This window comes from Myotis myotis, unplaced genomic scaffold (assembly GCF_014108235.1).
Source record: "Myotis myotis isolate mMyoMyo1 unplaced genomic scaffold, mMyoMyo1.p scaffold_m19_p_1, whole genome shotgun sequence".
Lineage (NCBI taxonomy): Eukaryota > Metazoa > Chordata > Mammalia > Chiroptera > Vespertilionidae > Myotis > Myotis myotis.
The window spans coordinates 161,783,927-161,809,147 of record NW_023416313.1 but is presented as its reverse complement, the minus strand read 5'-3'; the positions used below and the strand labels follow the sequence as shown (position 1 = coordinate 161,809,147).

The window sequence follows — 25,221 nt, the reverse complement described above, 5'->3', positions numbered from 1 at the left end:
ACCATTATGTGTACTTGGTGTGGTTCTTGTGCTCTTGACATCTGCTTTATGTAACTACTAACCTAGGGCCTGGGCTTAGAAAACAGGAGCCCAAATTAATCTGGGAAAAAAGAGAAAAAGAGAGGAGTAGGAGATAGTAGGTAAAGGAAAAAGAATTATACCTCGAGTTTTTACATGTGATTTCCATGTAGCCCTAGCCTGCCTAAGGCACTGCTGTCTCAGGCTTGAAGTGATGAGTTTAGATGTCTGCTGGGACTCAAGGGGAGCTTAGGAATGAATGATGTAATAACATTTCAGTAATATTGGAGAATTGGGTCTACCCATACTAAGATGGGAGACCCAAAACTGAAGGGCTGTGCTCTCTTTGTAGGGTATGGCAGGAGAACCCCAGGGCTCACTCCCTGTTTTATCTTTTATATCTTTTAAAATTTATTTTAGAGGAAGGGAGAGAGAGAGAAAGAAAGAAAGAGACATCAATGTGAGAAACATCGATCGTTTGCCTCCCACATGTGCCCTGACCGGGATCAGACCCACAACCTGGGTATGTGCCTTGACCAGGAATTGAACCCACCACTTTTTGGTGTGCGGGATGATGTTCCAATCAACTGAGCAATGTAAATTTTTTTAATAAAAACCATTCTACAGCATTTACTGTCATCTGGCAATAAAATAAGGGTATTGAAAGCAATATTAATAAATGTTTGCCCTAACTGGTTTAGCTCAGTGGCTAGAGCGTCAGCCTGCAGACTGAAAGGTCCCAGGTTCAATTCCGGTCAGGGGCGTGTACTTTGGTTGCAGGCACATCCCCAGTGGGAGGTGTGCAGGAGGCAGCTGATCGATGTTTCTCTCCCATCGATGTTTCTAACTCTCTATCCCTCTCCCTTCTTCTCTGTAAAAAATCAATAAAAAATATTTTTAAAAAAATAAATGTTTAACTATACTTCCAACAAAGGACACCTACAAAACACAAATTGCTTCTCAGTAGTTTCTCACTTTGTTAGTCATTTCTAGTTGGAGACACTTTAGAGCAGAGTAATATCTCCTTTTAGCATGATCCAACCTAGTTGTTTTCTTGACTTTTTTTTAGAATGAATCTCTTCTACATCATCTAATACGAGGTTCATATACTCATCAAAACCAATGATGCAGCCCTCTACCCACATAAACACTTGCTCAAAAAGCCATACCTGAATCCAAGATCTGTTTTGCAAGTATCTGAAGATGAGGTTGATGGGCTGCACCATCACCTGCAGCTTTTGGCCCTGGCCACTGCACGCCATGGTGGAAAGCTAACAAAGACCACACTAAGCCACGTGCTACCTCAGAAAGCTAAATCTGGAATCTATCCTTTATATCTTTAGTTTCTTGTGCAGTGTCTCTTGTCTTCCAGATAAATCTAGTTTTGTTATATATAGTTTTCTTCTGTCCAAGCGCTAAGATTTTCTGAGGGAGGTAAAATTAGCTTGCCTTTCTGGCTGGAAAATCCTCCAGGTACTGGTCCTCTCTGTTCCTCAGCTAGTGGCAGATGCTAGATTTTAGCCTTGTTAGGCCATACAACTCCACTAGGCACTGCTGAAATCTCCCCAGCTTGACTAGCTTATACTTGTTCAATTTATACCCCTACCCAAGCTCCCATTTGTGCTTGTGACAGGAGCTCTCCATTAAGAGTGGCATGGCTGTACCTTAACATTTAACTTTACACTCTCTGGCCTTCATGTACCACAGTCTTCTCCAGAGTAGAACCTCATGTACAAACCCCAACCCCACAGCCTGGGACTTAGACATGGAGACATGTTTCTTAGGGTACAGAATATAGTACCAGGAACTTGGGCCCCTGAAATCTGAGTTAAATTATAGATCTCCTAATTCTCAGGCTCTAGCAGAAAAGATCCAAATTCATAAAGCAGATCCTCAAACCTATATACCTCTAATTTCCTGAAGCCTTGGTTAGCAGCCTCATCAGTTGAAAAAAAGAAGAATTAATTCTACCAAAAGGAGGAGAGGAAGAAAGTCCTGGAAAATTCAGGTATAGTGCAGGAGGACAAATTCAAGATCTCTTCCAACACCCTGCACAGTTTCTCAGGGGTCTTCTGGCTTTTGTTCTTCTTGTACTTGAGCTTGGGGGCTACAGTGCTTGATAACCAGAATCTGGGATCTAACTCTTAGCAATAGGAGAAATTTAGACCTATTATATCTCTTGCTGAAAATTATCTAGATTTAATTTGGCCCTCTGGACAACATGAGAGCTCTACCCCATGGCCAAATCTTGCTTGACTGACTGAGCAATTACAGAGTAGATGTGCTGCCTGCAATTGCTTGTGGCAGATTAGTCACAACATTGTGCCAGTCTACTGTCCCATCATGGCAACAAGTCTGGCTTTGAAATAACAGCTAGAAAAACGGGGCCTGGCTTTAGAAGAGAGGCAAGGGAATGCTGTCTCCTTGCTTTGATGGGAGAACATCTCTCAGCCATCATTGCCTCTATTCCTGATAAGCTTTGGCCACATCCTGACTACGTCAAGTATACATATATGGCCCATTACTAAACTGCACACTGAACTCACCAAAGTAAACTAATATTGGAAAAGAGACTGTGGCTCACTCTTATCCAGAATGTCAGAGTGTGCCAATTATATTTGCCACATCCATTTTTTTCTAGGGACCCACACAACTGTCTGACCATTGGTACAGTTAGTGCTTGAATAGAGCTGAAACCTCTCTTGACATTCAAACTAAGGTCTCTGGAATCCATAGTTTCATGGGATCACCCCATATAACAAGTTCTGGTCTGAGAGTTCTGAGCAGTCATCCTCAGCTACTTTGATCCTACCGTTGCTATACCAACATCCTGTCATCAGGTCTTAAGACCCCATATGGGTAGATTCCCAGGATCTTTTCCCTACTGTTTCTGGGGCTTCTACATGCCTTTCACTATCTTCAACCTTTTGCAGCTCAATCACATATATCCACAAAGTTTGCCAAGCATATAAAATAATAAGTGGTTCAGGACTGAAGCTTTTCCACTGACCAGCTGAACAAAATGCAATTAGACTTACCAGCAGTAGGAAGAAAATATAAAATTATCTAACTTTTGGCTTCTGTAATGGATACAGTATCTCCAAAGTCCTGAGATTTATGCAAACATTTTTTGATTCTATATATTTGAACAAGAATAAAGGATAATTAGCCAGTAATAGCATTTTCACATATTGATTCCATTTTTTAAATGCTCTGTTTTACACAGGCTTTCCTGCCAATCTCCTATGCCTGCTGTCTAACAACAGCCATATCTGTGTCTATCTTAGAGCTTGGTCCAGAGAGCTGCCCTGAGCCCTTAGGAGCCTTTTTAGCTTCAAACTTTATCTTGATAACTCTATACCATTCTTGACATTCTTCTCTGAATGACTTTGAATCTTTTTATCTCTATCCTAATCTCATAAATATATTAGACTGAGAAGTGGGACCTATCTAGAGTTTGTCCAAGAATGATCTGGGATACTGGGCCTCTAGACAAGGTTCCCACAGAACTCCAAAGCCAGCTTACGCCTGTTCAGAATGATGTGACTTCTATCTACACTGACTGAATTATGCTCAATGAGAAAGGGGAGGGCCTTATTGTATGATGAGGTCTCACTAGCCCCTTCTTTTAGACTTTCTGTGTGATGCCAACTCTCTTTTTTCCTGCAAGAGATTCCCAGTGGCTCTGACCATCTCTGCTTCTTTCTCAGCTCACTTTTGAACTGAGTGGCTCCACTTCCAGTAATGCTTGTGCCAGTCAGTGCCCCCCTCATTGTCTCTCCCTCTTCTCTTTCTTTATCTTTGTGCTTCCTGCCGTGGTACCCCTACCCCCTGCAGAGCTGCTGGATGACCAGCACCCTGTGGTCCGGTTGCTGCGCCGTTTTTCCTCTGACTGCTCAGGGGGCCAGCCAGTCTCCTTGGATGCCACGCTGGCGCATCACCTGCACCAGTGCTCCTACCACCTGCGCCTCTTCCGGAACTGGCTGCGCTCAGGCCAGGATGACCCCGAGTGCCTCTACGGTACCCCCTGCCACCAAGCTGGCTGCTGCCACTACCCTGGCTGAGACCGACTGCTTTGCTTATTGCACTTCTGGCAGGAGAGCCCACTTAATCCTTTCTTTTATTTAACCTCAGGTTATGTGACTTGCATTTTAGTTGCTTGGATGGGATTGGGGCCAGACTGCCTGGTAGTTATAGCACTGGCTGCTCATTCCTTCCTCACTGCCTCCTAATGCTACCCATTCCCAATTCTATTCAGTACAGGGTTAGTTTCTTGCCCTGGATTCTGTTCTTATCTCTATAACCTTCTACTACCACCATCTTCAAATCCAAACATTTTTCTACCCACTCTGAGGATCTAGAGACTGTACCTCTCTTGCTCTCCTACCACTAGAATACAGGGGGAAATTGAGGCACAGAAATCTCAGTCGAATCCTTGAAGCAAACAAGAGCCAGAGGTTAGAAGATAATCAGGTATAATTCTTTTGATGTTTTAGTTATTAGTGAACAGGAGGCTATGTCTTGCATAGGTATTGCTGTCCTGCCTCCTCTTAGTTCATTTAGGGAGACATGGAGGAGGCACGGGAAAGACTGGGGACTGAAAAAGTGGTTGAGATGTGTGCTTCTTGGTTCTCCAATGGGGACATTTTTTCAATAGGCCCTGGGATTAGGATTTAGGTTTGCCCTGTATCCTACTCAGAGTGGTGGACCTACATTGGAATTATTGGGTTCAGAGCAGAGAATCAGTATTTATTATTTCTCCTAAGGGAGTTTCCTCATTTTCCTGATGGGATGGAAAAATCCTAACAAGTCTGGGGTCTTCCAGTGAGAACAGAAGGGAGAAGCTTTGATGTGATGGAAATGACCAAGAAAGAACTTCCATTCCCCAGCCTATTCATGCATGTGATTTTCCTGGGCTGAGCTCCATACGTACTGCATGCCTTCCAGCTTGCTTCCAAATATTCTAGCCTTTCTACCCATATCCTAAATCTGCATGAACCCCTTCTCAGATTACATGTCCTCCACCTTAATCTGGTTCTCTTATACATGACCCCTGAAATCTGCTATTTCTTTCCAGCTCCATGACCTCCCTAACCTCATTTAGACCTACAGTTTCACCCCTTACGTATGGACTTTTTGTTTTATTCCCCAAGAAAGTATAAGAGCAATGTAGGTGTTTACCCTATTGGGATGCTGTTTATTTTCCCATGGGACATTGCAAGCTCTCCATAGGTAGGATGAGAGGTGTTTTACCTGGAGGCCTTAGCCAGTAGACTTTTTAGGAAATCTGAAGGTGACAGAAATAGACTTCTATTGGGGCTCTAAAGAGTTCCCTCTCATGAGAATCTTGGATTCCCCACACTCCAAAAGCCATCAACTCTTCTGATGGCTCTCAGGGATTCTCCATGCTTCCTTGGCCAGTGGGGGTATATCTGGCAGGAATAATATTGACTTTGCCCGTCTCTTTTCTAACAGGATTTGAAGGGTGCTCCATGGTGCCTACCATCTACCCCCTAGAAACGCTGCATAATGCCCTTTCCCTGCATCAAGTAAGTGAATTCTTGAGTGGAGTCTGCCAGCGCCACACTGATGCCCAAGCACAGGCATCTGCAGGTATGGAGAATACTCTTGTTTTGTATCCCTATCTCTGCCTTCATTCCCATGCTTTCTAGAACATGAGTAAAAACTTAAAAATATAGGCACTCCAAATACATACAAAAAAAGACTTGAAAAAAATATGTTTAATTGTAGGCCAACTCAAAATAATAGAAAAATCATTCCGTCCCAAATTAATTTATAAATTTAGTGTGATCCAATAAAATACTGTTGGTTTTCTAAAGTCAGACAGATCAATTCTGAAGTTCTCATTGAAAAATAAACAAGCAAGAATAGCCAGGAAAACCTTGATTTTAAAACATTATATAAAAATTTTACTAAAAAAGTGTAATATTGGTATATGAATAGACAGAGAGCAATCAAACAAAGTAGTAAATTTAGAAATAGATGAAGTTAGCATTTCAAAATATTGGGGGAAAGATATACTTTTCAATAAATGGAGTTGGAACAATTGAATATTCATTTGGCAAAAATTAAAATTGAATCCATACTTCATGCTATATACCAATATAAACTCCATATAAATCAGAGATCTAAATGTAAAACTTAAACCATGCAATAGGTAGCTCCAAGGGCTTCTCCTTTTACTGAAACACCAAAAAAATCAAGCAAAAACTGATACAGTCAACTTTATCAGAACTCTGGAAAATAGTCAAAGGTTTGCAACTACCAGGAAAATTCTGAATCAAGAAGGAGGTAACCTAAAAATGGCAGGAAGCTTTCCAATATTTTTACTTGACCTCCTCCCACTCCTGTCCCCACCTCGGTAGCAGTCGTGAACATGGCAACCCATGCTCTCAAGGTGGGACCCTAGTCTCTGGTTCCAGAGGGAGCAGAATAGACTTTATTCTCCAAGATTTGTATTCGTTCTAATTTGTGTGTAGGCTACCTGAAGGACTGACATAGGGTGCTTACCTTTGTTGCACCTAACTTGGAACTCACTCAGTATATAAATGTGGCTATGCAGAGGATATTACTTGAAAACACAGTAAAGCAAATGAACATGATGTCTGGGACAAAAATTATAGTTGAGGCAAACAATAGGCATACGGAAAGCCTGGGAAGAGAGTTTCTTTAGATAATTAGTCATTCAAAAGCACCCACATACACTGGTAAATTTAAAAAGCTATGCACATGCCTGGGAAAGGACACTTGAGCATAACATACATGAGAAGACCCTAACTCTAGATTCAACACAAGCAGGGAGTGAAGGCTAAGGCAGTGTTGTAAATAGTCTGGCTAAGTGTTGAAGGAGTACCTCAACATAGAACCAATCTGCAAACACTGTGAGAACTCCTCTCTTCTTTCCTCCTTTCTACTCCTTTCCCTCCTTCCTCCCTCTCTCTTTTTATTCCTGATATATTCAAGGAAATCCTTATCAAAGCCTTAGCTGAACATAAACCAAAGTAACAAAGATTTCACAGACTGCACATGACAAAGAAGACAGACTTTATAAAAATAGTTTAGAAAAATCACTAAACAGTCTAGCCAGTGTGACTCAGTAGTTGAGTGTCAACCCATGAACCAAGGGGTCACTGGTTCAATTCCCAATCAGGGCACATGCCCAGGTTGCAGCTTGATCCCCAGTAGGAGACATGCAGGAGGCAGTCGATTGGTGTTTCTATCTCTCTGTCCCTCTCCCTTCCTCTATCTCTAAAAATCAATAAAAACATACTTAAAAAAAAAAGAAAATGAAAAATCACTAAACAGCTGTAGATCACAGCAAACAACAAAAAGAAACCCTGAAGGGAGAGGGGCAATTTGATTTTCAGAGTTAATACATTATAATAGTAAAAATGTCCTTTTTTCAACTGAAAGAATTATATAATATGCATAGAAACAAGACAGTGTGATCTTTTACAGAGAAAATTAACAGAAATAATCCTTGAGGAAACAGACATTAGATTTTCTAGACAAATATTGTAAATAAGGAAAGGAAACCAGGTTCAGAGAACTAAAGGAAATCAGGAGAATGATGTCTCAACAAATAGAGAATATCATTAAAGTGATAGAAAATATCAAAAGAAACCAAACAAATTCTGAGGCTGGAAAGTATAACAGAAATGACAAATTTGCTAGAGGATTTCTTAGAAGATTTTAACAGGTGGAAGAAAGAATCAGCAAACTTAAAGATAGGTCATTTGAAAAAATACCCAGTCTGAAGAGGAGAAATTGAAAAGAATGAAGAAAAATGAACAAAGCCAAAGAGATTTGTGGGACACCATAAACATACCAACATGTGCATAATGGGAGTTCTAGAAGAAGAGAGAGAAAAGGAGTAGAAAAAATAATTGAAGAAATAATGGCTGAAAACTTCTCAAATTTGATAGATACAAATATATACAACCTAGTAGTTGGAAGATAAATGTAAAGAGAGCTACCCTGCGACACATTTAAATCAAGTTGGCAAAGACAAAGACAGAGAAAACCTTTTGTTTTGGTTTGTTTTTTGTTAATCATCACCTAAGGATATTTTTCCATGGATTTTTTTTTTTTCTAGAGAGAGTGGAAGGGAGAGGGAGAGACACAGAGAGAGAAACATGAATGTGAAAGAGACACATTGACTAGTTGCCTCCCGCACACAACCCAACCAGAGCTGGGGATCAAGCCTTCAACTGAGGTACAATCCCTTGACCAGAATTGAACCCAGGACCCTTCAGTTAGTAGCCAGTGTTCTATCCACTGAGCAAAATCTGCTAGGGTGAGAAAGTCTTGTGGCTCAGTGGTTGAGTGTCAACCCTGGAATAAAGAAGTCATCAGCCAAACCGGTTTGGCTCTGTGGATAGAGCGTCGGCCTGCGGACTGAAAGGTCCCAGGTTCGATTCCGGTGAAGGGCATGTACCTTGGTTGCGGGCACATCCCCAGTGGGAGGTGTGCAGGAGGCAGCTGGTCGATGTTTCTCTCTCATCGAAGTTTCTGGCTCTCTGTCCCTCTCCCTTCCTCTCTGTGAAAAATCAATAAAATATATTAAAAAAAAAAGAAGTCATCAGTTTGATTCCCAGTCAAGGCACATGCCCGGGTTGCAGGCTCAATCCCCAGTTGGGGGTGTGCAGGAGGCAGCCAAGCAATGATGTTTCTCTCATTGATGTTTCTATCTTTTTATCCCTCTCCCTTCTGCTCTATCTCTAAAAATCAATAAAAACATATTTTTTAAAAACCTTGAAAGTAGCAAGAGAAAAGCAACTTGTAGGAGTCATCTTAATAAGATTAACAACCCATTTCTCATCAGAAACTATAGAGACCAGGGCGTGGGGAGGAGAAGGGCAGGCTAGAAAGGGTCAGTGGGGGAGAGGAGAGGGGAAAGGGGACATATGTAGTACTTTCAACAATAAAAATTTAAAAAGAAAAGAAAAATAAAGAAACCATAGAGGCCAGAAAGCAGTGGGATGATGTATTTAAAATGCCAGAAGAAAAAACACTATCAATCCAGAATTCTATATCTGGCAAAACTTCAAAAATGAAGAATTAATTAAAACATTTCGAGGTCAACAGAAGTAGAAGGAGTTTGTCACTAGTAGACCTGTGCTACAAGAAATACTAAAAGGAGGCTTTTAGGCTGAAATAAAAGGACACTAGACAGTAACTTGAAGCCATAACAAAAAATAACTCTCATAAAGGTAATTACATTGGTAAATATAAAAGTCAGCATTATAGTATTTTTATTTGTAGCTCCTCTTTTGTTTCATATATGAATTAACACAAAAATCAATACAAAATTACTATAAGTCTATGTTAATGGGTATATAACATATAAAGATATAATTTTTGACAATGACAACATAAAGTGGGGTAATAGCTTTATAAGAGTAGAGTTTTTGTATGTTATTGAAGCTAAATTGCTATAGATCCAAATAAGATTATTATAAATTTAGGATGTTATGTGTAATCCCTATGGTAACCACTAAGAAAATATCTAAAACCTATCTAGAAAAGGAAATAAGAAGGGAATCAAAATGGTTTGCTACAGCCCTAGCTGATTTGGCTCAGTGGATAGAGCGTCGGTCTGTGGAATGAAGGGTCCTGGGTTCAATTCCAGTCAGGGGCACGTGTCCGGGTTGCAAGAGGCAGCTGATCAATGATTCTCTGTCATCATTGATGTTTCTATCTCTCCCCCCCCCCTTCCTCTCTGAAATCAATAAAAATATATTTTTTGAAAATGGTTTGCTACAAAAAAATTAATTAAACACAACAGATGGCCATAATAGAGGAAATGAGGAACAAATAATTTATATGACATATAAAAAGCATAGCAAAATGGCAGAAGTAAGCCCTCCCTCATCAGTAATTATTTTAAATGTAAATGAATAAAACTCTCCAAACAAAAGGCATAGATTGGCAGGATGGATTTTAAAAAAAAAATTATCCAACTATATGTTTTTATAGGAGACTCAATTTAGCTCAGTGGATAGAGCACCAGCCTGCGGACTGAAGGGTTCGATTCAGGTCTAGGGCAAGTACCTCAATTGCAGGCCGATCCCCAACCCCAGTCAGGGTACATCATGAGGCAACCATGAATGTGTCTCTCTGTCTCTCCCTATCCCTTTCACTCTCTCTAAAAATTAATGGAAAAATATCCTTGGGTGAGGATTAACAAAACAAAGAGAGAGAGAGAGAGAGATTCAATTTAGACTCAAAGACACAAATAGGTTGAAAGTGAAAGGATTTATTTCATGCAAATAATAACCAAGTGAGCCCTGACCGGTTTGGCTCAGTGGATAGAGCGTCGTCCTGTGGACTGAGGGGTCCCGGGTTTGATTCCGGTCAAGGGCATGTACCTTGGTTGTGGGCGCATCCTCAGTGGGGGGTGTGCAGAAGGTGGCTGGTCGGTGTTTCCCTCTTATTGATGTTTCTAACTATCCCTCTCCCTTCCTCCCTATTGATTTTATTAAAAAATCAATAAAATATATTAAAAATAATACAATAACCAGGTGAGAGCTAGGGTATACTAATGTCAGGAAAAAATAGTCTTTAAGTCAAAAAATTTTAGACAGCCTGGCTAGCGTGGCTCAGTGGTTGAGCATCGACCTATGAACCAGGAGGTCACAGTTCAGTTCACAATCAGGGCACATGCCCAGGTTGTGGGCTTGGTCCCCACACCAGTGTGGGGTGGGCAAGGGGCAGCCAATCGATGACTCTCTCATTAATGTTTATTTTCTTTTTTTAAATATATTTTTATTGATTCAGAGAGAGAAAGGGAGAGGGAGAGAGAGATAGGAAACATCAATCATGAGAGAGAATCACTGATCAGCTGCCCCCTGCATGCCCCCACTGGTGATCGAGCCCGCAACCCAGGCATGTACCTTGACCAGGAATCTAACTGTGACCTCCTGGTTCATAGATCGCTGCTCAACCACTGAGCTACACCGGCCAGGCTCATCATTGAAGTTTCTACCTCTCTCCCTTCCTCTCTGAAATTAATAAAAACATATTTTAGCCCTAGCCAGTTTGGCTCAATGGATAGAGTGTCAGCCTGCAGACCAAAGGGTCCCAGGTTCCATTCTAGTCAAGGGCACGAACCTCAGTTGCAGACTCCTTCCTGGCCTGGGCCCTGGTCAGGGCTCTTGCTGAAGGCAACCAATCAATGTGTTTCTTTCACATTGATATTTCTGTCTTTTCCTTTCTCTTCCACTCTCTAAAAATCAATGGAGAGCATTATGCTAAGCAAAATAAGCCAGTCAGAGAAAGATAAAAATCACATGATCTCACTCATTTGTGGAATATAATGAACAACATAAACTGATGAACAAAAACAGATCCAAAGACAGAGAAGCATCGATCACACGGTCAAACCTCAGAGGGAAGGTACGGAAGGGTGGGGGTATGGGGAAGAGATCAACCAAAGGACTTGTACGCATGCATATAAGCCTAATCAATGGACACAGACACCAGGGGGGTGAGGGCATGAGTGGGGAGTGGGGGGCAAAGGATACATATGTTATACCTTAATCAATAAAGAAAAAATAAATAACATTTAAAAATCAATGAAAAAATATCCTCGGGTGAGGATTAAAGATCAAAACAAAACAAATATATTTAAAAAAACATTTTTTATGAGACAGAGATCATTACATATTAATAAATGTCAATTCATCAGGAAGATTTGATTATAAACATATACCAAACAACAGAGCCCCAAAATAGTAAACATTGACAGAATTGAAGGGAGAAATAGATAGTTCTACAATAATAGTTGGAGACTTCAATACTTTTTTTTTTTTTTAATCATCACTGGAGGACATGTTCACTGATTTTTTCTAGAGTGAGAGGAATGGAGAGAAATAAACATCGATGTGAGAGAGAACCATCTATTAGCTACTCTTCCTTCCCCTGGCATGTGCCCCGATCAGAGCTGGGGATCAAACTTGCAACCTAGGTATGTGTCCCAACCTGGAATTGAACCCATGATGTGTCAGTGTATGATACAATGCTCCAACCAACTGAGCCACACTGTCCAGGGCTATCCCACTTTTACTAAGGGATAAGTAGCTATAGACAGATGATCAATAAGGAAACAGAATTTGAACAACACCATCAGTCAACTAAACCTAACAGACAATATAGAACATTCCACCCAACAAGAGCAGAAGATTCTTCTTTTTTTATTAAGTTTATTGGGGTGACATTGGTTAATAAAACTAGGTTTTATTATAGGTTTCAAGTGTACAATTCTGTGATACATAATCTGTATATTGTATTGTGTGTTTACCACACAGAAATCTTTTTCTGTCACCATATATTTGGCCCCTTTTATCTTTTACTATCCCCACCCCTCATTCCCTCTAATACTGTTGTCTGTGTCTATGAGTTTTTGTTCCTTTTTCTTGTTTGTTTATTTGTTGCTTTTAGTTTTATATCCCACATATGAATGAAATTATATTGTTCTTGACTTTTTCTGTCTGACTTATTTCACTCAGCATGATATTCTCAAGCTCTATCCATGTTGTTGCAAATGGCAGTATTTCATCTTTTTATGGCTGAATAGTATTCCATTGTATATATGTACCACATATTCTTTATCCACTCATCTATTGACGGATACTTCAGTTGTTTTCATGTCTTGGCCACTGTGAATAATGCTGCAGTAAACATAGGGGTGCATATATATTTGCAAATAAATGTTTACAAATTTTTGGGGTAGATACCCAGAAGAGGGGTTGCTGGGTCATATGGTAACTCTATTGTTAATTTTTAAAAATATGTTTTTATTGATTTCATAGAGGAAGGAGAGAGAGAGGAATATCAATGATGAGAGAGAATAATTGATCAGCTGCCTCCTACATGCCCCCTACTGGGGGGATTGAGCCCATAACCTGGGCATGTGCCCTGACTGGGAATTGAACCTTACTGATAAGGGTTAGCTAGCTAGCTTAATTAGGCAGACAGGAAGGCGGTGTCCAGAGAGGATAGAGGCATCTTGGGCTGAACAATTATAACAGCCATAAATTAGATAAAAAACCAGCCCTGACCTGAGCAGCTGGGAAAGCCATAAGTGGTAATAAAACATCTCTGGCCAGGACAACTGGGAGAAAGCCTTAGGGTAGATCAAAAGCAACTCCAACCTGAACAGATAAGATGGATATATGAAAAAATAGAGAAATGCCACAGAATTAGGGGGGAGGAAGACATAAATTCACAAAAAATAAAAGTCACGGAATATTGGGAAGAAGGAAACATATTTTCCGAAAGGATAGAGGAATGTTACAAGATAAGGGGAGAGGAAGTGGGGAGTACCACATAGGCTTTGAGCTTTGAAACTAATACTATGTAGCAGAATGACCAATGAGGAAAACAAGGGGGTCCCAAATTAAGGAAAGAGTCTAATTTAAAAAGGTCATGTTCAGACAAAAAACTACAGCATAGAGAGAAACCAAGATGGCGGCATAGGTAAACACTGGAAATTGCTGCCTCGCACAACTTCAAAAATACAACTAAAAGACAAAACGGACATCATCCAGAACCACGGGAAGGCTGGCTGAGTGGAAATTCTACAACTAGAAGGAAAGAGAAAAGCATACCAAGACTCAGAGGAGCTGCGATGCGGAAGTAAAGTACAGAGGTACAGAGGAGCAAGCGGAGAGGGCTGGCGGCAGAGGACACGGTTGTCTTATTCAATTGGTAGGGAGTCTCAAGCTCTGAGCTCCAGTTCCGGTGAGTCTCTGGGGAGCCAGACTCATACGGGAGAAACTGGACTGTCTGGCATCGGTTGGAACTCGAGGGCAGCTTTCTCTCAGAGATGCTTGCAGTGATTGCTGGGACACTGAGAAGCGGGGCCTCTGAGAGCAGCCATAGCTGCTTGCTCTGCCCTGTTGATCCCCTGGAACCCCCGCCCGCACAAGCTGTGCGCCGGCTTTTGCATATGAAAGGCCTGGCCCTTTGCAATCTGAAAATTACCTAACAAACTGCAGCTGGCCCAAGGCTCCAAGGCAACTTGCATTGTTTCACAGCTGAGCTCCTGCTGGGTAGCCTCAGGCAGAGGCTAGATTAGTACCTCCTTAGAGATCCAGGAGCCAGTGTGCCCGGTGGTCAGTGGGACCATCCAGATTGCAGCTCCTCGGATCCATAAAGGACACACTCAGGGGGCAGACTCAGTGAGCACCAAAGCCCCACTGAAGCAAGTCTTGCCCTGGAGGGGTGTCTCCAGCACAGAAGTTCTCCCACTGTAGACACAGCTGATTCTCCCAGCCAATTGGCCTGGAGGTCAATTCCTCCCAGTGATACCTACAACAATCAAGGCTTAACTACAACAAGACTGTGCAGAAAGCCCACAAGGGTGTGCACCAAGAGTGTCCACCTCAGGTAATTGGGGAGGATGAGCCACTGAGCCATATAGGACACCTAGCACAGAAAGCCACTCTATCAACACAGGGAAGCATAAAAAATGTAGAGACAAAGAAACAGGACACAAATGACAGAAATGGAGGAAAGCAAACTACTGGATATAGAGTTCAAAACCACACTTTTAAGGTTTTTTAAGAACTTTCTAGAAACCGCCGATAAATTTAGTAAGGCCCTCAAAAAGTCTGGTGAGACTGCCGATAAATGTAGTGAGACCCTCAAGAAATCTAGTGAGACCCTCGAGGTTTTGAAAAAGGACAAACTAAAAATTAAGCATACACTGACTGAAATAAAGGTTATTATGCAGAGTTCCAACAGCAGACTAGAGGATCGCAAGAATCAAGTCAAAGATTTGAAATATGAAGAAGCAAAAAACACCCAACTGGAAAAACAAAATGAAAAAAGAATCCAAAAATATCAAGATAGTGTAAGGAGCCTCTGGGACAGCTTCAAGTGTACCAAGATCCAAATTATAGGGGTGCCAAAAGAAGAGAGAGCGAGATATTGAAAACCTATTTGAAGAAATAATGACAGAAAACTTCCCCTACAAGTCCAGGATGCACAGAGAACCCCAAACAAAAGGAATCCAAAGAGGACCACACCAAGACACATCATAATTAAAATGCCAAGAGCAAAAGACAAAGAGAGAATCTTAAAAGCAGCAAGAGAAAGAAAGTCAGTTACCTACAAGGGAGTACCCATACGACTGTCAGCTGATTCCTCAACAGAAACTTTGCAGGCCAGAAGAGAGTGGCAAGAAATATTCAAAGTGATGAATGCCAAGAACCTACAACCAAGATTACTTTATCCAGCAAAGCTATCATTCAGAATTGAAGATCAGATAAAGAGCTTCACAGATAAGGAAAAGCTAAAGGAGTTCATCACCACCAAACCAGTATTATATGAAATGCTGAAAGGTATCCTTTAAGAAGAGGAGGAAGAAGAAAAAGGTAAAGATACAAATTATGAACAACAAATACACATCTATCAACAAGTGAATCTAAAAATCAAGTGAATAAATAATCTGATGAACAGAATAAACTGGTGATTATAATAGAATCGGGCATAGAAAGGGAGTGGACTGACTATTCTTGCGGGGAAAAGGGGTGTGGGGGATGCGGGAAAAGACTGGACAAAAATCGTGCACCTATGGATGAGGACAGTGTGAGGGGAGGGGGGAGAGGGCGGAGGGTGGGGTAGGAACCGGGTGGAGGGGAGCTATAGGGGGAAAAAAGAGGAACAACTCTAATAACCTGAACAATAAAGATTTAATTTAAAAAAAACAACTACAGCATATATAAACTAGAGACAAAGGGACACAAGACAGGATTTTTAGGGTTTAAAATTTTTCCCATTAGAGAGAGGGAGGGGGGTTCCCATTTGGAGGCCCCTTCCCAGGGGGTCCCCTTTGGGGACACCCCTGCCCAGATGGAGTTTGTATATGCTTCCAATAAACTTACACATTTGTATTAAAGAAATCTATTAGTCCATGAGTTTATTCTTCAAACTTCATAAGGACAAAGCCCCACGAAAGAATATGCATCCCAAATCCCCCATTTCATATATGGTAGGTCAACACTCAACCATTGAGCCACACCAGCCTGGCTCTATTGTTAATTTTTTGAGGAGCCTTCATACTGTTTTCCATGGTGGCTATACCAATTTATATTTCTACCAGCAATGACTGAGGGTCCCTTATTCTCTACAACCTCTCCATCTTATTACTTTACTTGTTAATAATAGGCATTCTAACAGTTGTGAGGTGGTAGCTAGTGAAGTTAAGCATCTTTGCATATATCTGTTGGCAAATTTCTGTCTTCTTGAGAGAAGTGTGTGTTGAGGTTCTCTGCCCATTTTTTAATTGGATTGTTTGCTTTTATGGTGTTGAGTCATATGAGTTCTTCATATATTTTCAATCTAACTAACCCCTTGTTGGAGCTATCATTTGAAAATATCTTCTCCCATTCTGTTGGTTGCTTTTTTGTTGGTTTTTTTTTGAAGGTTTCTTGTGCTGTGCAGAAGCTTTTTAGTTAGATATAATCTCATTTATTTATTTTTGCTTTTTCTTCCTTTGCCTTTGGGGTAATACAGATTGTTCTGAAGTATACATGGAATAGTCTCCAGATAAACCATATGTTAGGCCACAAAAGAATTCTTTTAAAAAAAAAAAAATATATATATATATTTTATTGATTTTTTACAGAGAGGAAGGGAGAGGGATAGAGAGTTAGAAACATCAATGAGAGAGAAACATCGATCAGCTGCCTCCTGCACACCTGCTACTGAGTATGTGCCCACAACCAAGGTACATGCCCTTGACCGGAATCGAACCTGGGACCCTTGAGTCTGCAGACCGACGCTCTATCCACAGAGCCAAACCAGTTAGGGCAAGAGTTCTAAATACATTTTAAAAGATTGAAATTATACAAAATATCCTCTCCAATCACAATGAAATGATGCTAGAAATCAATAATAGAAGGGAAATTGGAAAATTCACAAATATGTGGAAATTAAACAACATATTCTTTTTTTTAAATATATATTTTATTGATTTTTTACAGAGAGGAAGGGAGAGGGATAGAGAGTTAGAAACATCAATGAGAGAGAAACATCGATCAGCTGCCTTCTACACACCCCCTACTGGGGATGTGCCCGCAACCAAGGTACATGCCCTTAACTGGAACCGAACCCGGGACCCTTGAGTCCGCAGGCCGATGCTCTATCCACTGAGCCAAACCAGTAAGGGCAACAACATATTCTTAAACAAGCTATGGATCAGAGATCCATTACAAGAAGAAATTAGAATATAATTTGAGATGAATGAAAATGCAACATATCAGTAGTTATGGGATATAGCAAAATCAGTGCTAAGAGAGAATTTATAGCTGTAAACACCTATATTTAAAAAAGAACAAAGAGTCCTGGCCAGTGTTGCTCAGTAGATAGAGCATTGTCCTGTTCACTGAATGGTCAAGAGTTCGATTCCCAGTCAAGGGCACATACCTGGGTTGCAGGTTTGATCCCTAACCCTGGTGGGTGTGCATATGGGAGGCAACCGATTGCTGTGTCTTTCTCACAGCGATGTTTCTCTCTCCCCTTCCCTCCCTCTTCCACTCTGTCTAATGATCAATGGAAAAAAATATCCTGGGGTGAGGATTAACCCAAAAAAAAATGAAGACGAAGAAAGAGCCCAGCCCCGCTGGTATGTCTCAGTTGGTTGAGTGCACCAAGAGGCCACGGATTTAGTTTAGTCCTAGGTTGCAGGCTCGATCCCCAGTAGGGGGCATGAAGGAGGCAGCTGATCTGTTCTCTCTTATCAATGTTTCTATCTCTCGCTCCCTCTCTCTTCTCTCTTTAAAATCAATAAAAGTATGAAAGAAAAAGAAAGAAAGAAAGAAAGAAAGAAAGAAAGAAAGAAAGAAAGAAAGAAAGAAAGAAAGAAAGAAAGAAAGAAAGAGGGAGGGAGGGAGGGAGGGAGGGAGGGAGGGAGGGAGGGAGGAAGGAAGGAAGGAAGGAAGGAAGGAAGGAAGGAAGGAAGGAAGGAAGGAAGGAAGGAAGGAAGGAAAGGGAAGGGAAGAGAAGAGAGAGAGAGAGAGAGAGAGAGAGAGAGAGAGAGAGAAAGAAGGAGGAGGAGGAGGAGGAGGAGGAGGGAGGGAGGGAGGGAGGGAGGGAGGAGGAAGGAAGGAAGGAAGGAAGGAAGGAAGGAAGGAAGGAAGGAAGGAAGGAAGGAAAGAAAGAGAAGGGAAAGATCTAAATCAAAAACCTAACTTTATACCTTAGGAACTGAAAAAGGAAAAGCAAACTAAACCCAAAGCTGCCCGGCCGGTGTGCCTCAGTGGTTGAGCATCAACCTATGAACCAGGAGGTCACAGTTTGATTCCCAGTCAGGGCACATGCCTGGGTTGCAGACTCAATCCCCAGTGTGGGGTGTGTAGGAGGCAGCCAATCAATGATTCTCTCTCATTAGTGATGTTCCTATCTCTCTCTCCCTCTCTCTTCCTTTCTGAAGCAAAACAAAACAAAACAAAACACCCAAACTAGCAGAAGAAAAATAATAATAAAGATTAGAACAGAGATAAAGGAAATAAACAATAGGAAGAATCAACAAAACCAAAAGTTGGTTCTTTGAAAAGAAAAAAATCAACAAAATTCACAAACCTTTAGCTAGAATGACTAAGAAAAATAACTTTAGAATACTGTACTCTGACCATAGATCCTTTAGTGGAACAAAAAGAACTATAATTTTAATCCTCATTCAGTAGTTTAATTTTTAGTGCTATTTGTACCATTTTAAAACTATGTTTATAATAGAATAATGCAAATAAGATAAGTAATTATGTTCATATTACTAGGAACCAGGATTTTCAAGCCAGCCAAGGCGGGTGCAATGCGATTGGTCGGGGGCCCGGCCATCGCCCCATGATTGCCCCATGATCCGCCCCACAGAGGGAGGCCCAGGCCACCAGCTGGCCGACCTGTGGGCTATGGTGGGTGGGCGGGGCCTCCCTCTGTGAGAGAAGCCCAGGTCCTGGGTGCCAGGGGAAGGAAGGCCTACTCTTGCACGAATTTCATGCATCGGGCCTCTAGTATAATATAATATACACAAGTATTGCCAAAGTGATTTAAACTGAATAATCTAATGATGCCTTTTATAGCTAACTTCCGGATTATAGGAAATACAAGGGATGGTGAAATGAGTTAAGTGATTTTATGAGGAAGCAATCAGATGAATCGAGAATGTGGGAAATGACATTCTGTGAGACAACTGACTGTTCTTTTCAAAAAGTCACTATGGAAAAAATAAATGGGTAGGAGGGCAATATCTAGAATAGTAAGGTCCTTTTATAGTAAGGTCCAAACGTGTATGGTTCATGTTTGGACCTTACTATAAAAGAAACTTTGGGAGTAATAGGGGAAAATTCGAATATGGATTGGGTATTACATGATATTAGGGTATTGTTTTTTTAATTTTGTTAGGTTTATTAGTGGTATATGGAAAGAGAAACTCCTTATAATTTAGAAATGCATATTAAAGTATTCAGTATGTCTATTATTTATTTTAGAGAACTTCAGCACCAAGAAATAGATGAAACAAGTATGGCAAAATGTTGACATGTGTTAATGTGTTAAATATAGATGAGTGTATGAGTATTGGTCGTATTAGTCTTTCAATGACTTTTTAAAATATATTTGAAAATATTCATTGTACAAAGTTTCAAATATTAAAAATGGTTTGTGTGAAGTATGCTTCTTCTCAGCCTGAGAAAATGTACATTGGTTTTTACTTATGTTGAGAACCTGTGGCACTTGGATTCTTCTTCATATGGTTTTTTTCCTTCCCTCTCTCCCCCACCTATCCAGCCCTCTTTGAGTCTATGCACAGCAACCAGGCCTCAGATGGCACATTTTCCCCACCCCGTACTCTTCATTCACCTACCATGCAACTCCGGCAGCGCTCTGAGAAGCCCCCTTGGTGTAAGTAATCCTTTTGGAACTGCCTAGACAAAGGCCAAGAGGGATGGAGGAATTGGTGAGTGAGAAACCTGTCCCTTGAGGGAAACCAAGATGAGAGTTGAAAGACAAGGAATACAGTCAGGGAAGCAGTTTCATTTGCCTCTTCCAAGATGAAGGGAGGATTTGTTTACTGTGTGTTTTTTTTAAAATATATATTTTATTGATTTTTTACAGAGAGGAAGGGAAGGGATAGAGAGTTAGAAACATCGATGAGAGAGAAACATGGATCAGCTGCCTCTTGCATACTCCCTACTGGGTATGTGCCTGCAACCAAGGTAGATGCCCTTGACCGGAATCGAACCTGGGACCCTTGAGTCCGCAGGCCGACGTTCTATCCACTGAGCCAAACCAGTTAGGGCTGTTTACTGTGTCTTATCACCTCTGCCTCCCACACCCCTTCTATCTCACTGGGGAGGCTCCTAAAAGATAGTGGACCACCGGAGGGGCCTTAAGGAAGACAGGGTGGAGACTTCATTCTTCTCAGATCCTCACATAATTTCTACAGCTCCTCAAAGCACAGGTGACTTGGAAGGAAACCTGAATATTTAGAAAAGCTGGGGGAAGGAAACTAAAATCTGCTACTACTTTCAACTTTTTTCTCAAGTTGTCTGTTCTCAGGTGAAGTGATGCTTTTCCCCATCTCTTCTTTATCATCTCTAGCCTATCACTAACTATCCTTGTGAACAGTGGGCCACAAGGAATCCTTAGAGTAACAGTAGGGAGGGAGATACCTGTAGTAATCAGGGCCAGAGACACCAGTGATGGAAAATCCTTTCTTTATTCATCTTGCCTCCAAGGAATAACAAAAATCAAACATGCCTTTTACTATTTTACTTGGGTAGGACTTTAGCATTGAAGGAAATAGTTGTCGAATTTTGCCCTTCTTCTGGCACCCAGTATGCAGAAGAAACTTCCTTCCTAACACCAAGAATTCTCCCCCTGGATTTCAGATTATCCTACACTCACCTTGTCATTGTCCCTTTTACCTGTCTCCTATAGCGTTTATGGTTCTCTGCCCCCCTCTTGTTCCTCTCCCGCTTATATTTCTGTTTGACCTCTTTGATTTGCCTGAATCAAACCACTAAGTGAGTATAAGGCTACCTTGAGTGAATTCAGCTTACAGCTTCTTTTTTATTTTTAATCTCAGTATCAGGTGTATAGCCTCATTGGTAAGCATTTTCAGGGTCTGTCTCTCTGCCCTAAATAAGCCTTGGCACAAAACCATGTTCCTTTTTTTTTTCTACTTGAAGCATGCCTCCTGTGATGCTTTACCAAAAAGAGGTTACTGGCATACCTTAGACACAATGACTGATTGAGCTTTTGTATGCTTGCGCTTACCAGCTTTCCCAGATTCTCTTCTATTATAAGATACTCAGATGTCCCCTATTTCCAAAAACTATAATTATTGATGTCAGAGTGCTTTAAATATAAAGTTGCAATACCATAATAAATATAATATTTACAAAGGGAAAAGTAGATTAATCCCCTACTAGAGGTTAATGAAGAAATAGAGGTTGGGGTAGGAATTGTCCCACAGTGTAATTGAAGATTCCATGGACTTCATTTTACTACTCTCAGGATCTGGGAAATTAGTTTTTATGATATTAACAAACCTGTAACATCATATGTCCCAGTACTTAGAAGGTCTTCACTTTGAATCCATGGATGGGTTTCAGGGTAAAGTTTATGAACACCAGGAATCATATATAAAGATTAATGTGAATATTCACATGTATATTTTTCTAGGAGGATAATCCATAACTTTCATTAGAGTTTCAAAGGAATCAGTCACACACACACACACTCCACAAAGGTTAAGAACTGCTGCCATTTAGAGATTCCATGGGGTTCTTCCATCTTTGGGTAAATCATTTTCTTTTCTATTATTCTGATTCACAAGGTTTTTCTACATTCTTCTGCTTAACTTATACCTTGGGCTATAAACAATGATTACCTCTGCCTCAGAAATACATTGATTGCTTTAAACAAATGATTCTTAACCAAAGATGTGCATCAAACTTACTTGGGAGTGTTACATCAAAATATATTGCCTTCATCTCCCTCTCCACCCCACACCTTTACCCTAAACCTAAGAATTAGAATCTCGAGATTCTATGTAACCCCAATTATGAGCCACTGGGATAAAGTATTCATATGTTTTCAAAGTATGAATAAGGGATCAAGAAAATTTAAAATTTGGATAAGGGTACACTTGTAAAAGAACTGGATGAAGTGGGCCTCAGCACTTTCTCCTGAAGTCTTAGATGTACCTTAGTGCTACTCCTATAGTATATGTTAGGCCAGAGCAACAGTTTCTGAGCTGGGCTAACTTGGGAGTCTGTATAACTTAGAAAGAATTCAGACCTCCTTTCCCTGTGACATGAGTAATATGGGCCACCTGTCTGGCACTTGAACTACATACATAGAGTAAAGCCTTCTCTTCCAGTTTGCCTGACTTGGTCTTCTGACTTTGCTTTACAGACAGCAGTGGCCCTTCCAGCACTGTGTCCAGTGCTGGTCCTTCCTCCCCTACTGCAGTGGATGGTAATTGCGCATTTGGCTTCAGTGATCAACCCTCCCTGAGTTCACACATGGCTGAAGAATGTCAAGGCCTTGGGCTGCGCCAGAAGATCCCTGGGAATGGAGCACAAGAGCTCCTCATAGAAAGGGAGCAAAAGTCTTTTGAACCAAACCAGTTCCCACAGGAACCACCTGTGGAAACCAGCCAGCCATGCCAGGAAGTTGCTGAGGAGGTCAGCCAGCCATGTCAGCAGGCCCCTGACATTAGCCAGCCATGTCAGGACATCCTTGAAGAGGTCAGTCAGCCATGCCAGGAGGTCTCTGACAAGAGCCAGCCATGCAAGGACACCCATGATGATGTTAACCGGACATGCCAGGAGGTCACTCAGATCAACCAACTGTGCGAGAAAGTCTCTGAGGAAGCTTACAAGCTTTTCCGGGAGAACCCTGAGGAGGTCAGCCTGCCATGCCAAGGGGCCTCTGTGGAAGTTGGCAGGCTGGTCCATGGGTTTCCTGAAGGGTTTGGTAGCCTGGGCCAGGAAATCCTTGTGGAAATTGACAAGCCAGCCCAAGAGATCCCTGAGGAGCTCAGCCAACCATCCCAGGAGTTCTCTTTGGAGGTTGACAGACTGGCCCAAGAAGCTCCTGCAACCATTCTGTTGTCTCAGGATATCCCTGAGGTTGATACACCATCCCGAGAGTTCCCTGGGGAGGGTGATCTACAGGTCCAGGAGGGCCCTAAGGAGGTTAATCAGCAGTCCTGTGTGGTCCCTGAAGTCATTGACCAGCTGCCTGGAGAGGATGTTCCCCAAGCCCAGTTTCCATCTAGTGATCCAAACCCTCACTCAGAGCCAGTCTCTAGTCCATGACCAAAACTTATCCCTTCCACCAGCAACATGTGATTAGTCATTGTCTCATTGATGGTGTTATAATGTACCAGCCATTTGAGCTAGCAACTCTTTCTGTTGGCTAACTCACCTGCCAGCATAAGGCCTTGGATCTTACCAGAGGTGTCTGAGGAAGCAGTCCTCTTGACATGAGGCATACCTGTGCTGGAGCTGGGCTTGGTGAGGGGCCCATTTCGTGTTCAAAGCAGCCATTGACTCCTCACCAAGCCATTAGACTTGAATAGGATTTCCTTTAAGGGGTGGGCTGGTCTGTCATTACCCAGCCTCCTCTGAGCACCCCAGGAAATTCCAGATTGTTAAAGGAAATGCCTCTTAACTGCTGAAGACACCATCCCGGGACAACAAGTGCAAAAGGGGTTTCCAAGGTCTTCACTTTTCTGAGGAAATATTCACAATGTCTCAAAGTCCTTTAGACCACATGTGCATTCAGGGGGACTCTTTTCTTGGCTAGCACTCCTCAGGTGGGTCCAGGATGGCTGTCTGAAATGTCTGGGAAAGAGTCCCCTTACTAAACAAACATCCATCATGGCCACTAATCTTTAGATTGGGCTTATGGGTATTTCCATATCATCCCCAAGTGCCCTCTCTGTTCCTGTCCTTTGGAGAGGGCAATAGCTCAATGGAAAAATAGGTATTAGATCGCTGTGAAAATTTCAGAGTAACTACTTAAAATGCTTTTGGGGTTCTTGACCAATCTGTGAAGCAAGGCCTCTTTTGTTGTGGGGCTTTTTGGCTTAGAAGATGCTGTAGTAGAGAAAATCAGGTTCTATTTTTAAGCAATCAGCAGAGATAAATATTGTACAGACATGTGCAAAGATTACAGGGACAGACTGGCCAAAGAACACTCTAGGGTCTGCAAGAGGTTTGTCCTTCTATCATTGTGTCTTTAGGGCCAGGTGTGATTATGAAGCTAATCCCAAAGATGTGGGGATGGGAATGGGGGTGGGTATGAGGGGTAATGCTGCCATTAGAGTGGGGGCCGGAACATTATGAGTGCTCAATAAACATGAATGAGAGTGGTAGAGGTGGTGACGTCATTGTGAGCTCAAGAATGAATGTGACTCTTAAGTCAATCAGATATGTAACCGAATTAATCTGAACCAGTCAAAAGCCTTTGTAGTTGAGCAGGAACGGATTATAAAAATATACAGATCAGACATCCCAGGAGGTCCCTATGCCAATCAACCCACTATCACAAAATGTCTGAAGTGAGTAGTGTTGTGGGGGACAGAGGTTCTGTCTCTGTGAAACACCAGAGGGTACACAATGCCTTTTCACCAGCTCCTTGGAATCACCCTCTTAATTTTTTCTTCCGATGCTTTGGAGTGTCAGGAATTAAAGAGGTTATACTCTCTGTTTAACCCCTTGACATCTTTATGTCGGGAGAGCCCAGAACACTAGGAGGGCTGGAATATCCCTGCCCATATATTCACGTGCACAACTTGGCCTCTTCTTACATACCCATGACATATAAAGGGTTTCACTGCAGGAGGGAAATCCAACATTTCCCTCCATGAAAATCCTGACTGCAAAGGTGAGAGGTGTTTACAACCTCAATAAGCTCTGGGTCTCTTAAGGCCCCTCAACTCCTTACCTCTTTGGTGTTATCCTATCTGACGTATCTGGTTATTTGGTTCTCAGCTCTTGACCTCATGGAGATGCCGACCCTCTTCCTTCACCCATTTTCAGGAATTATGCTGGCTCCCTCATATCCTTCTCTCCCGCAACACACCCTATGTTCTCTGGCTTCCCTGGCTCCTGGAATTGCTTCCAGTTTTCAAAGATATTGAGAAAAATGACTATGCTTAGA

General features: G+C 41.6%; 2 protein-coding genes across 26 annotated transcripts in view; one reads left to right on the top strand and one right to left on the bottom strand.

The window, feature by feature from the left end:
- The window catches only part of PPIP5K1 (diphosphoinositol pentakisphosphate kinase 1), a 48,918-nt gene extending 24,127 nt beyond the window's left edge, over nt 1-24,791 (top strand). For 3 of the 25 annotated variants that reach the window (XM_036299473.1, XM_036299369.1, XM_036299401.1), the window contains 3 exons: nt 5,494-5,631; nt 19,831-19,944; nt 22,465-24,782. In XM_036299473.1, coding sequence (XP_036155366.1) covers nt 5,494-5,631; nt 19,831-19,944; nt 22,465-23,372 — 1,160 coding nt within the window. In that variant the 3' untranslated portion in view covers nt 23,373-24,782. Of the gene's footprint in view, nt 1-3,855; nt 4,039-5,493; nt 5,632-19,532; nt 19,565-19,830; nt 19,945-20,488; nt 20,602-22,464 lie in introns of those variants that run through there. The other 22 variants (XM_036299504.1, XM_036299494.1, XM_036299534.1 and 19 more) reach the window with 16 other exon arrangements.
- Nucleotides 1,023-1,280, bottom strand: LOC118650936 (small nuclear ribonucleoprotein E-like). The gene has a single exon (XM_036299549.1). The coding sequence runs from the start codon at nt 1,278-1,280 to the stop codon at nt 1,023-1,025; it is 258 nt and encodes an 85-aa protein (XP_036155442.1).
- Nucleotides 24,792-25,221: the final 430 nt, after the last annotated feature.